Source organism: Chiloscyllium plagiosum, unplaced genomic scaffold (genome assembly GCF_037043375.1).
Source record: "Chiloscyllium plagiosum isolate Xiang-an unplaced genomic scaffold, Cpla_swu_hap1 HiC_scaffold_20, whole genome shotgun sequence".
Taxonomy (NCBI): domain Eukaryota; kingdom Metazoa; phylum Chordata; class Chondrichthyes; order Orectolobiformes; family Hemiscylliidae; genus Chiloscyllium; species Chiloscyllium plagiosum.
In genome coordinates, this window is record NW_028270158.1 from 14,582,731 (window position 1) to 14,594,712 (window position 11,982).

The following is an 11,982-nucleotide window of genomic DNA, read 5'->3' on the forward strand; positions in this document are numbered from 1 at the left end:
TAGTAGCCACATACTCAGATGACAAGCAACATGAGTTCGACTGGGGCAATACTACTGTTATAGGACAAGCCAAACAGAACAGCCAGGGAATTCCTAGAGGCATGGCACTCATCCACAGATTCAATCAATAAACACATCGACCTGGACCCAATATACCGGCCACTGCAACGGACAGCTGGAACTGACAACCGGAAGCGGTAGAGACAAACCACTATAAATGCTGGAGGAAACACTTCACAGAAGCACTTCACAGGAGGCTCCCAAGCACTGAGGATGTCACCTAGACAGGGGACGAAACATCTGCAACACCAATTCCCAGCTCGGCGAACAGAACCACAACGAGCACCCGAGCTACAAATCTTCTCTCAAACTTTTGAATATCATAACTATTTATCTCTTAGTGTTCATTTTGATTATCTTGTCAATGCTGCATACATTCAAGGTGCATTATATGTTTGCCTTTGTTTATACTGTCTTCTAGTCTCCCTTACAGTTCTTTGTTACCAACTTAAATTTGGGTAACCCCTCAGATTGCCACACCAAAAACGCTACCAAAACTCAGTGAGGATCTCAAGCTTAGCCTCTGTACTGGGTTCGAAATGAAGCCACTTCCCACTCTCCTTTATTTAAATATACTTGTTGCCCCTTGCTCAGTGCTCCGTTCAGAAAACAAGTGCTGCTTGTAATGCTGTCTCTTGACCACCGTGGTAAAACAGGCATGAGTGTCCTCCGATTAGGAGCTGCTACCAACAAGTAATAAAAGCAGAAGGAAAATCATTGGATTAGGGTTTGAGAGAGATGTTTCCTGTCTCTGCTCATCTATTTAAGCACTGCATATACATATGCCAGTTTTAACAGTATAGAATTTGCTCTTGTCATTTTAAGCATGAGTGCAATATATAGATGTTTCATTTGCTTTGTACAAACTCTACCTTTGATCTCTGTTCCAAGCATGTTGCCACTAAGTCACAGTGCAAAAATCATACGTAAAAAGCTAGGTAGAATAATAGCTTAGGAGACAGCTAAGTGCACCGATCACTAATGTATGTTATGATTATTGGGTTCCATGACTTTGTTTGATTGTCTTCTGTATCAACTTATTACTGTAAATGCAAGTGACCAGATCTACATTACCCAGACCATCAACAACATGCACAAGTGCACCTTTGTATACTCCAGCAGCTCCTGATCCTTACCTGAGGCTGTACATAACGTATCCCCTGTTCACCAGAACACTACGCAGCATGTGTACACACAGCTCAAGGCATCATTTTCACATGTAGAGGAAACCCTCACTTCAAAGTTAGAAATTTGAGCACTTTGTGCTTGTTTCCTTTTTAATCATTTTTCCATATTCTAAATAAGGTTTTTGGCGACAACCAAAGTGAAGCCCCAAAAGAGTACCTATTAAACTATATTTTATTTTTCACTTTGGTAATTAAGTAATGAGCATCTGATTGTTGTGCTGAGGAACTAGTTCAAATCATTCTCCACTTGTTCACTAATTGGATATGAAATTATAAGATGTTTTCAGTTAACTTGACAAGTTGTTGTATTACAGGAAATAACACTATATCCAGATAAGCATGGCTGTGTGCGTGACTTGCTGGAAGAATGTAAGAAAGCTGTCGAATTGTCAGAAAAAGGATCCAGTAAACTAAGGTAACAAAACATGTATTGAGTTATTCTACAGAGCCTGCTTTGTTGGAATGACTCCACTGTTAATACAGGTTTTGCAGATGTGTGGTAGTGTGCAAGCTTATTCCAACATGTACTTCAGGATTGCGTACACTTTAAATTTAAGGTTATTAAAGTTTCCTCCAGTACAATCTTGTCAGCAAAAACCCACCGTATATTGTGTCTGGGTCGACAAAAAGGCTTTACATTTGAGTTAAGCTTTTTGTAATGGTATGTACTGTTATCCTTTATGTATAACATAAGGGATTTTTCAATCACTAATCATACAAATTAAGTACAGGCTGGGTGAGGAATGACATTGGCATCTTTAGAGAAATCGAGATGCTACTTAGAATTTTTAAGGTATTTCCTGAAGTGTAATTACGTGGAGGAATGAGCAGTGCAAGTATTTGAATTAAGCGTAGATTTGTACTTAAATTGCTACCCAGTTGAAGTTGATTTCATTTATGAAAATTTCTGGTGCATGGGATTAAAATGGGAGCTTGGATATCTGGCAACATATTTCAGTTGGTTGGCAAATAGGGCATCATAGGCTCCTGCATCTGTGTGGTCTTCTTAGAATGTAGAGGTAGCTTAGATTAAATGTTAACAACTTGACTGTGTTTCAGAATTTAAACTCTGAACGTGCATACATTTGTTTTTAGACTACTGGAAATTGTAAGCTACAAAATAATTGGAGTCCATCAGGAAGATGAACTGTTAGAATGCTTATCTCCAGCAACAAGCCGTACATTTAGGATAGAGGTATGTCATAAGTTAAATAACCAACTATTCCTTGTGAGTCCATGCTTTTTCAATCAATTTCCAACTGGAATTTCATGTATCGAATATTTTTAGGAGGTCCCATTAGATCAAGTTGATCTGGACAAAGAGAATGAATTGCTGATCCCGGTGGCACATTTTCACAAAGAAGTTTTTGGCACTTTTGGAATTCCATTCTTGCTGCGAATATGCCAGGTGAAGTGTTAAATTCTACACTCTCTGCGTAATATTTGGTTTTTAGGAGTCTCCTAATTCAAGATTTGAAGTGCGGAAAAGTAGACAATGGGAGGAATAGGCCATTCAGCCCTTCGATCCTGCTCCACCATTTTTATCATTGGTCATCTAACTCAGTATAACCTGTTCCTGCTTTTCCACCTGTATTCTTTGTTCCCTTTAGCTGCAAGTGTTATATCCACTTCCTTGTTGAAACCTTGCATTGTTTTTGGTCCCGACTGCTTTCTTTTGTAGCGAATTCCACAGGCTCTCCTCTTTCTGGGTGAAGAAATCACTTTTTTTTTCCTCAGTCTGAAATAATTCACCTCGTATCCTTAAACTGTGACACCTAGTTCTGGATTCCCCTGCTGTTAAGGACATCCATCCTGCATCTATTCAGTTTGATCCTGTCAGAATTTCATAGGTTTCTGAGAGGACTCTCCTCTTTCCTTCCCCCTCCCCCCCTTCCCCTCCCCCGAAAAACTCACCACTCATTCCTGATGTCACAGCAGTTCTCGTCCTCACTGCTTCAAATGCTCTTCATGTCAGTCCTGCCAACCCAGGAATCAATGGGTTGCTGCACTCCAGTGGCAAGAACATCCTTTCTCAAATAAGGAAACCAAAACTGCACACAATAGTGTAGGTATGGTTTTGCCAAGACCCTGTACAACTGCAGCAAGGTATTACTGCTCCTGTACTCTTACCCTCTTGTTATGAAGGCCAACATTCCAATTGTTACTTGACGCTCTGCTGCTCCTGCACGGTTACCTTCAGTGGCTGGCTTATAAGGGCAGCCAGAAAATATGCCTTCCTCTGACTCCCCAAGGGAAAATGCATTTGCCCACTCAGCTTGTCCCAATCACATTTAAAACATCGCTGCATCCTGTTCATAGTTCATCTTCGTATTCAGCTTTGTCTCATCTGTAAATTTGGACATGTTGCACATTGTTCCCTTATGTAAATCGTAAATATATTGTGAATAACTGCACTCTGTAGTGACTGCAAACCAGTTTTCTATCCATTCCAATGCATAACCCCCAATCTCGTGTGCTTTTAATTTTATATACTAATCTTTTGTGTAGGACTTCCTCAAACTTCTGAAATTTCAAGTAAACAGCACTAACTGGCTGCCCATCAACTCTGTGCATTACATCTTCAAAGAATTCTAGTAGATTTGTCAAGCATGATTACCCTGTTGTAAATCCATGCTGATTGTGTCTGATCCTACCACTCCAAGTGCTTAGCTATTAAATCTTTTATAATGGACTGTAGCAATTTTCCCACTAACTACATCAAGCTGACTGGTGTATAATTCCTGGTTTTCTCTCTGCTTCCCTTTTTAAATAGAGGCACTACATTAGCTACCCTATGTTGTTCAGGAAGATTTGAGAATGTTTGTATTTTGTTTAGTTTTGTTCATGCGGTTGATCAGCGTTCATGTACTATGTTCTCTAAATTATTAGAGTGAACCCTTCAGGGAAATTATGAAACGAATTCAGGCCATGCTGGAAGTTCAAGAGAAGGAATTTGAAAAGGTAAAAGCAACTAATTTTGGCCATTTTTTGAGAGCATTTTTGCTTGAATTAGATTGCTTTAAATGAGCTGAGTATGCACTAAAATATCCATTGTAGTTAGCTCATGATCAGTCCATTGTAAAAACCCAGGAAGTTAATATTGAGCAAAAATAGTAAATGCTAGTTTGTGAATTCTTCTGATATGGCGTTCACTCGTCTTGTTTGGAAACCTTCTATGTTGAAGCTTTATTTCTCTTTCCAAGTTTAAATTTGCCATTGTGATGATGGGTCGGCACCAGTACATAAATGAGGATGAATATGAAATCAACCTGAAGGATTTTGAGCCACAGCCCAGTAAGTAGGAAAAGAATCTGCAAATTTGTTTACATAATGCTGATTCCGATGGAATTGTTTTGACTGTGCTGATGAATAAATTTCAGTTTTTGTTTACAAAAGTAACCTATGGGGATATAAGTTTTTTTATTTAAAAAAGTCTAGACAGCAGTGAGGGTTACATTTTTGTGGGAGTTTTATATACGTGACTTTTTTTGCAGAAGACTGGCCAGTTCCAGATTCTCTACAGTTAACGGGTAAGCTCTTGTGAGACCGAAGCTCATTGAAATTGCATTTGTACGTGTGAACATGTGACCTGAGTGCATGAGTGTCTACTCAAATTAAATGCTCTAATTCGGAGTCTGTCAAGTGATCCTGGGCCAGGACACTGCTGATATCAGGTTTTAATAATGTAATGGTTCCAATCATTTGGTCTGATATTTTCATGAGACTCTAAAATGCAAATTACTTTAGAAATGACTCTTCATCATGAAGATCTATTACAAACCCAATTGCTCAGTATGTTTCAGAATTTTAGGCATTGCCATCAACACACAATATGACACCAGTTTGAAGTGATCAGCAAAAGAAACAAGGGCTGAAGTGAGAAACTACTTGCATTCAGCAGGCAGTTAAACTTTGGAATGCACTACCTGGAAGTGTGGTGGAGGCAGGTTCAACTGAACCATTGAGAAGGGCATTGGTTGATGATGTATATAGAAATAATAGGCAAGGTTATGAGGAAAAAGTAGGAGATTGGCACTGGGTAATCATTTAACAAGGTGGTGCAGACACATTAAGCTGATTGGCCTCATGTACTGTAATACCTCTTCTGTGAAATTGGAATGTTTTACTGTAAAGCAAGTTTTCTTCTAAGGTATTTGATATGTAAATTGTTTGCTGTGCAAACCATATAGAGCTGTTTACTGTAGGAAACCGTTTCTCTTTTGTGATTCTTTTAAAAAGAAATGGGGGCTGGTTTCTGGACATGGGTTACAGCTTACCCAAAATATCCTATGTGATCATAAGAATAAAATCATATAAGATAATGTAAGAGCTTAGACCAAGGTTACTTTTACCTTTTTTTTTATCAAAACCCTTGTGTCTTATGCAATGTTATGCTGCATATAGATTTGCAGTTTGTCTAATGTCTTCCCTGGGTATACATGTGATCCGAAATAATGCAAGATACTATTAATGTCAGATTGTTCAAGGGATAATGAAAATGAACCATGTAAAACACAAAACTACAATTTCCAGGAGGGCTCACTATTTTGCAATTAAGCATGGATTGTCAATGCCAAAACTGATCATCACAAGATCACATCGATCTGACCCTACTTACAATAAAGAAAATTGCTATGAATTCTCTTTTCCGCACTCATGTAAGTTTGAAAATAATTATAGAATTTCATGGCTGCTAGTTCAGTATATTGCTTCTGAATTTATAGGGGGTCTCAACTCTCTGGTTCCTTGTAAAAGCCTACTTTCACTAAGTTTTTGGTTCCCTGTCCTAACTCTTAAGTAGCTTGATGTCCTGTTTTGTCTGATTAACTTTGTAATGAAGCACATTGTATGTTAAAGCAACACTATTTCTGTACCGCCTTTAACATTAAGTACCTTGGTGTTTCACAGTATCACTATGCAAAATGGGGTGGCCCAATGGCTCAGTGGTTAGCACTGCTGCCTCAGCACCAGGGACCCGGGTTCAATTCCCACCTTGGGCGACTGTGCTAACTCCACACTGCTAACTCCACACAGACATTCTTCCCGTGTCTGCATGGGTTTCCTCAGAGTGCTCCGGTTTCCTCCCACAGTCCAAAAGATGTGCAAGGTAGGTGAATTGGCCATGCTAAATTGCCCATTGTGTTAGGTACACTAGTCAGGGGTAAATGTAGGAGAATGATCTGGGTAGGTTGCTCTTCGGAGGGTCGCTGTGGACTTGTTGGGCCGAAGGGTCTGTTTCCATTCTGTAGGAAATCTAATCTAAAACATAATGTTACTCCTCATGACATTAGATTCGGTGACCAAAGATTTGGTCAAAAGCTTGTTCTTGAATACTTAAAGAAGGAAGTTGAGGTTCAGATATTTTGTTAGTGATGAATTTTGAAATCAGTTGTAAATGAATTAGGAAACACTTAGCCCAAGGGCTGATATTTTAATAAAAAAAAGTTGGCAGGGCGAAGGCATGGAGAGCATATATGGATGGTGTTCTGATCAAAGTAAGTAATGAAAGATCAATTACATTGATATAGAACAAGGAAGATCATGAGAGATGAAGTGTGGTAGAGGATTACGATTTTGAAAAAGGAGCAGAACCAGGTGAGATACAGACAGGAGGAGTAAGTACCAGAAAAAAGAAATTTATTGATGGAACTCAGCAGGTCCTGCAGCATCTATGAGGAGAAAGCAGACTTAACGTAACAAGTTCAGTGATGGTAGAACTGAATAGTTCGGTTCTGATGAGTCACCGAACCGAAAATGTTAACTGATTTCTCTCCACAAATGTTGCCAGACCTACAGAGTTCTGCCAACTGTTACTTTGTTTCAGATATCCAGCATCCAGTTCTTTTATCGAGAGGATTAGGTATTGAGAGTTGAAGTGTGACGCTAGAAAAGCACAACTGGTCAGGCAGCATCCAAGGAGCAGGAGAGTCAACATTTCAGGCATAAGCCCTTCATCAAAAATGTCAGGATTAAGTGTTGCTGCCATGTATGATCCAGTCGTCATGTTGTATTGCTACCCCAGGGCAAGTGCTGAAATGCTTAGCCACATGGGAGGCATCATTAAATGGAAAGGTGTCATCATTTGTCCACCCAGCTTTCTGGTAAGGCTGGGATATTGATGCAGTTATCCACAATACATTTGAGTTTGCCTTGTCCTTGAATAGATATTTTGAGGCATGATATAGAGCAGAAGTGGGCCGTGCTGATCTGTTGACAGTACGCAGGATTAACAGTTGGAGTTTTAAGTCAAAATTCTGGCGATTCATTGTCAATGAATGTTGGCTGGAACACATAGCAATACTAGTAGCATATTAGTAGCATAAATTTTATTTTTGCTACAGCACCACCATTGATGGGACAGTATAATTATAGCGCATGCTTTCCATTATGAATGTGGCGATAGAAATTTACAATGGACGGTGCTGATAGAGACTGTTCAACTCTCTTTGAAACTAAGTATGATGCCTTTAGTGAAATAGAGTAACATAATTACTTGAGTCAAGATGAATAATAGATGGAATGTTTATTCAGTACTTGTTTCAATGATTGAAATGTCCAAATTAAATGCTGAACTGTACTCCCAAGAATGCTGACATTATTTCAATGTTAAGTTCTGACCAGATCACAAGTTGACATTAGCTACAGGTAACAAACTGAATTCAAGCTTGGGAGACTATTACAGAAAGGTACCATGAGACTGAATTGTGAGACATGTTGGAAAAGTATATTGATTCAACTTTGAAAAGTTTCTTAGAGCAGATATCATGAAATTAGTATTTTTAAATTGATCAGCAAGGAGACTTGACCCAGAAACTCATACTATGTTTGGAGTTTCCCAACCAAACTGGTGAGTAATCTGCAAATATCATTTTTGTTTATAGTTTGAAGAGCCCCAGCTTTATACAGGAGCACTGCTGAAGTTTTGGGTTCATACTAGGCCACCCTTGCAGAGTGGGAAATTGTAGTAACAAACTACAAAGGCTGTATTTTGGCTACCAATTTATACTAGTATGAAATAACAGCTGTTTGTTTTTTTTTAAATAGAGCGTATTTGATAGTTCTGATGCGTACCACTGGCATAATTATTTGTCCAAATTTGTACTGCCTTCACTACAGCATTTCAATTCAAACACTTTTTGCTTTAACCTAACTGCTGCAAATCGCTGAATAGATGAGAGAAACTTTTGTTGTTAGCTTATTGCACGTCGATTTGGTTTGAAATCACTGCAAGTTTTTGCATATAGCAGTGTGCATTGTTCTGCAAATACTTCCATTTAGTTCAATGGATATCCGCTGGATGCATTTTAGTTTGGAGGTAGTCCCAGGACCTGCTAGTAAATGTTATGAATGATTGGCTGCTTTGGTTTTGTTGACATCTATTGTTCCTCAACAAATTTTGACAGCTGGAAGAGAAATGTACAAATTATCTATTTGAAAAATAGCCAAAAAGTAACTTTTTTTTAAGAAGCATGCAAAAGTGCATAACTGGAATGTGCATCATGAAAGTATTGCAAATGTTTGTTCAGCTACTGAAGCAGAAACTACAGACTGAGAAATTTGCACACCGGCCCTATGTGAAGCTCTCTGGGTGTCTTATTATATGTACAGGGTTCCACACCAGTGGTTTTAGTGGTTCAAAGAACTTTGATACCCTAATTAGTAGGGGGGTGCAATAAAGGTCATAGAGCTATAGAGATAAACAGCATAGAAACAGACCCTTTGGTCCAACTCTTCCATGCCAACCAGTTTTCCTAACCTAATGTAGTCTCGTTTGCTAGCACTTGGCTCATGTCCCTCTAAACTGCGTGGGTGCGTGTCTGCATGGGTTTCCTCCGGGTGCTCCGGTTTCCTCCCATAGTCCAAAAATGTGCAGGTTAGGTGAATTGGCCATGCTAAATTGCCCGTAGTGTTAGGTGAAGGGATAAATGTAGGGGAATGGGTCTGGGTGGGTTGCGCTTCGGCGGGTCAGTGCGGACTTGTTGGGCCGAAGGGCCTGTTTCCACGCTGTAAGTAATCTAATCAAATCTAAACTCTTCTTATTCGTATACCCATCCAGATGCCCTTTAAATGCTGTAATTGTACCACCTTCCTCCACTTCCTCTGACAGCTCATTCCATACATGCGCCACTCTGAAAATGTTGCTCCTGAGGTCCCTTTTATCTTCTCCCCTCTCACCCTAAACCTATGCCCACTAGTTCTGGACTCGCCCACCCCAGGGAAAAGACCTTGTCTATCTACCCTATCTGTGCCCCTCATGATTTTACAGACCTCTTTAAGATCACCCCTCTGCCTCCACCACTCTAGGGAAAACAGCCCTAGCCTATTCAAACTCTCCCTATAGCTCAAACCCTCCAACCCTGACAACATCCTTGTAATTCTTTTCTGAATCCTTTTAAGGGCAGAGTGGTAGACATGATCTATATGGACTTCAGTAAGGCATTTGACAAGGTTCCTGATGAGAGATGGGTTAGCAAGGTTAGATCTCATGGAATACAGGGATTTGGATACAGAACTGGCTCCAAGGTAGAAGGTTGCATTTCAGACTGGGAGGCCTGTGACCACGAGGATCAATGCTGGGTCCACTGCTTTTTGTCACTTTTCGAAGTGATTTGGATGTGTTGACTAGAAGTAGAGATTGTCACTTAAACTGCATTTCATTCTTGATGTGCAATTTAACTTACAATGCCTTTTTTAAAATTAGTGTTATACTTAACAGTATTAATTACTGAAACAATATCTATAACCTCTTTCTATTTCTGTTCATAGGTAATATGTCCCAGCCAAGGCCGTGGTTGGGGCTTGATCACTTCAATAAAGCTCCAAAGAGAAGTCGCTATGCATACCTGGAAAAAGCGATCAAAATTCACAACTGACATCAGTACCTAACTAGTCAGGATTGTGTCTTTAAAAAAGTTAATAATTAAAAAGACAGTGTGTGCACCCATTCAACAACAGTAAAAATGAACTTTGGTACACATGCACCTCGTCAGAAGTCTTCAGCGACAGGATTTGCTGCTGATGCTAATTTTATTTTGTTGAGGCTGTTCAGTTTGGCTTCTCTATCTATTGACTGCCTATTTTCCAGATGGAAAGATGAAATGATTTTACCTTCTGAAAGAGCAATGCAGTTGGATGTGAATTCTTGCTTGATTTAAAGTTTAAAAGATGTTGTGGCCGGAATGTGGCAGCATAGCGAAGGAACTAAGTAGTAAGGAAACAGCTAGTCATTTGCTAAATGGTTCCATGCCTTTAGAATAACCCACAGCTGATGGCATAGGATTCACATCTCTGGCTGGCTGCTCATTATAGGTGTTGTGAAACTTTGCGACACTGGAAGCAGCTAGCAAGTTCATGTTTACAGTCATTTGGATAGTTTTTCTTTATTTAGGTAGTTTGGATGAATTCAAAATTTTTGTGAATTTGTAAACACCACCAACTTTCACAGCATTAATAAATGGTGTCTGTACTACATCTTGCACGTTGTTGGCACTTAATATTAAGGAGATGCATTTTTTTCTCCCAGCTGAATGTGGTCTTTGATTTGTTTTTTTTAAACATGATCTGGGTTTTTGTTCATCCCATACTCTTTGTAGAACACCTTGGCAATAATAATAATAAATCAGTACTCATTGTATCCTGCCTGGTGCGAGTTTGTAGGTCTGGCTATGCTTGTTTTATTTTGATGCTATGGCCATTAGTACTTTCTAATGGTAACTGGCTGGAGTAGGTGGGGTTTACTGTGCTGCCGGTGGAAAACAGTTCTGAAACACAATGGTGGCTGGAAAGGGCAAAGTTGAAAAATCTGAATGTGTTCTCTTTTGTCATGGTGAGATGTGAAAATTATAACATGACAAACACAGCCTTTAGCACAGAGGGCATGCTCAATAACGTAAGTAGTAAGCTGTTGACTTTGTAAAAATTTTAAAAAATACAAAAAAAATTGTATATTTAATGATGAACATGTACAATTTAACACTCGAAGGAATAAATTCCCATGGCGGAGTCTGCAGGTAAAGTCACTGATGTTGATATTCATTGCGTGTAGTTTTATTTCAAACTGTTTTGTTTTTTTTTAAGCTAATTGCAGCAGCGTGTCTAGTTCAGTGCAGTGAAATAGAATCTGCAATTCACAACTTTTTTTTTCCTCTTCCTTCCTATCTTTTTAATTCACGTAGCAGTGTATGAAATCTTTCCTGTATATTGCCTTTTTGCTGGAAAAATGTTGTATGTTGAATAAAATTTTCTATAAAAATTGTGTTGTATTTATTTGCTTTGTGTATCCACAAAGGTTTTGGTTGGTTTTGTTTTTGGTTAAGCATTTCAATCTGGAAAAAGTGTGTTCAGATAGATTTGCAGATTTTTTGTAATGCTGAACATTATAAAGTAGATTTAGACCAAAATATGGACTCGAGTAGCATTTTATTTCTCCAATTATGTTTCTAATTGCACAGTATCATAGATGTTACTGTCTCACAATGCTTAAAATTGTTTTCTCTACACATTTTGGCTCCTCCTGATTACTGGCCAAACTCCGCATTCTTGATGATTCTATTTACTGAACTTGAGCATTGCTGCTTTTTTTAAAAAAAAAAGACTTGAGTCAAAGCTTTTATTCTAGAACGCATAATGACTGAAACATGGGAAAATCAACTTCAGAAAGGAAAGAGCAATTTAAGCCGTGTGGGGAGATGTTGCTGATAAGTTGGACTGCGGATGGTATCTGGCAATGCAGCAG

General features: G+C 39.0%; 1 protein-coding gene across 3 annotated transcripts in view; it reads left to right on the forward strand.

The window, feature by feature from the left end:
• Window positions 1-11,647, forward strand: part of usp7 (ubiquitin specific peptidase 7 (herpes virus-associated)) — a 99,200-nt gene extending 87,553 nt beyond the window's left edge. For 2 of the 3 annotated variants that reach the window (XM_043711994.2, XM_043711993.2), the window contains exons 26-32: window positions 1,562-1,662; window positions 2,343-2,442; window positions 2,536-2,655; window positions 4,137-4,208; window positions 4,451-4,541; window positions 4,742-4,777; window positions 10,014-11,647. In XM_043711994.2, the coding sequence (XP_043567929.1) occupies window positions 1,562-1,662; window positions 2,343-2,442; window positions 2,536-2,655; window positions 4,137-4,208; window positions 4,451-4,541; window positions 4,742-4,777; window positions 10,014-10,120 (627 nt within the window). In that variant the 3' untranslated portion in view covers window positions 10,121-11,647. The remainder of the gene's footprint in view (window positions 1-1,561; window positions 1,663-2,342; window positions 2,443-2,535; window positions 2,656-4,136; window positions 4,209-4,450; window positions 4,542-4,741; window positions 4,778-10,013) is intronic. The other variant, XM_043711995.2, reaches the window with a different exon arrangement.
• The last annotated feature ends 335 nt before the right edge of the window (window positions 11,648-11,982 follow it).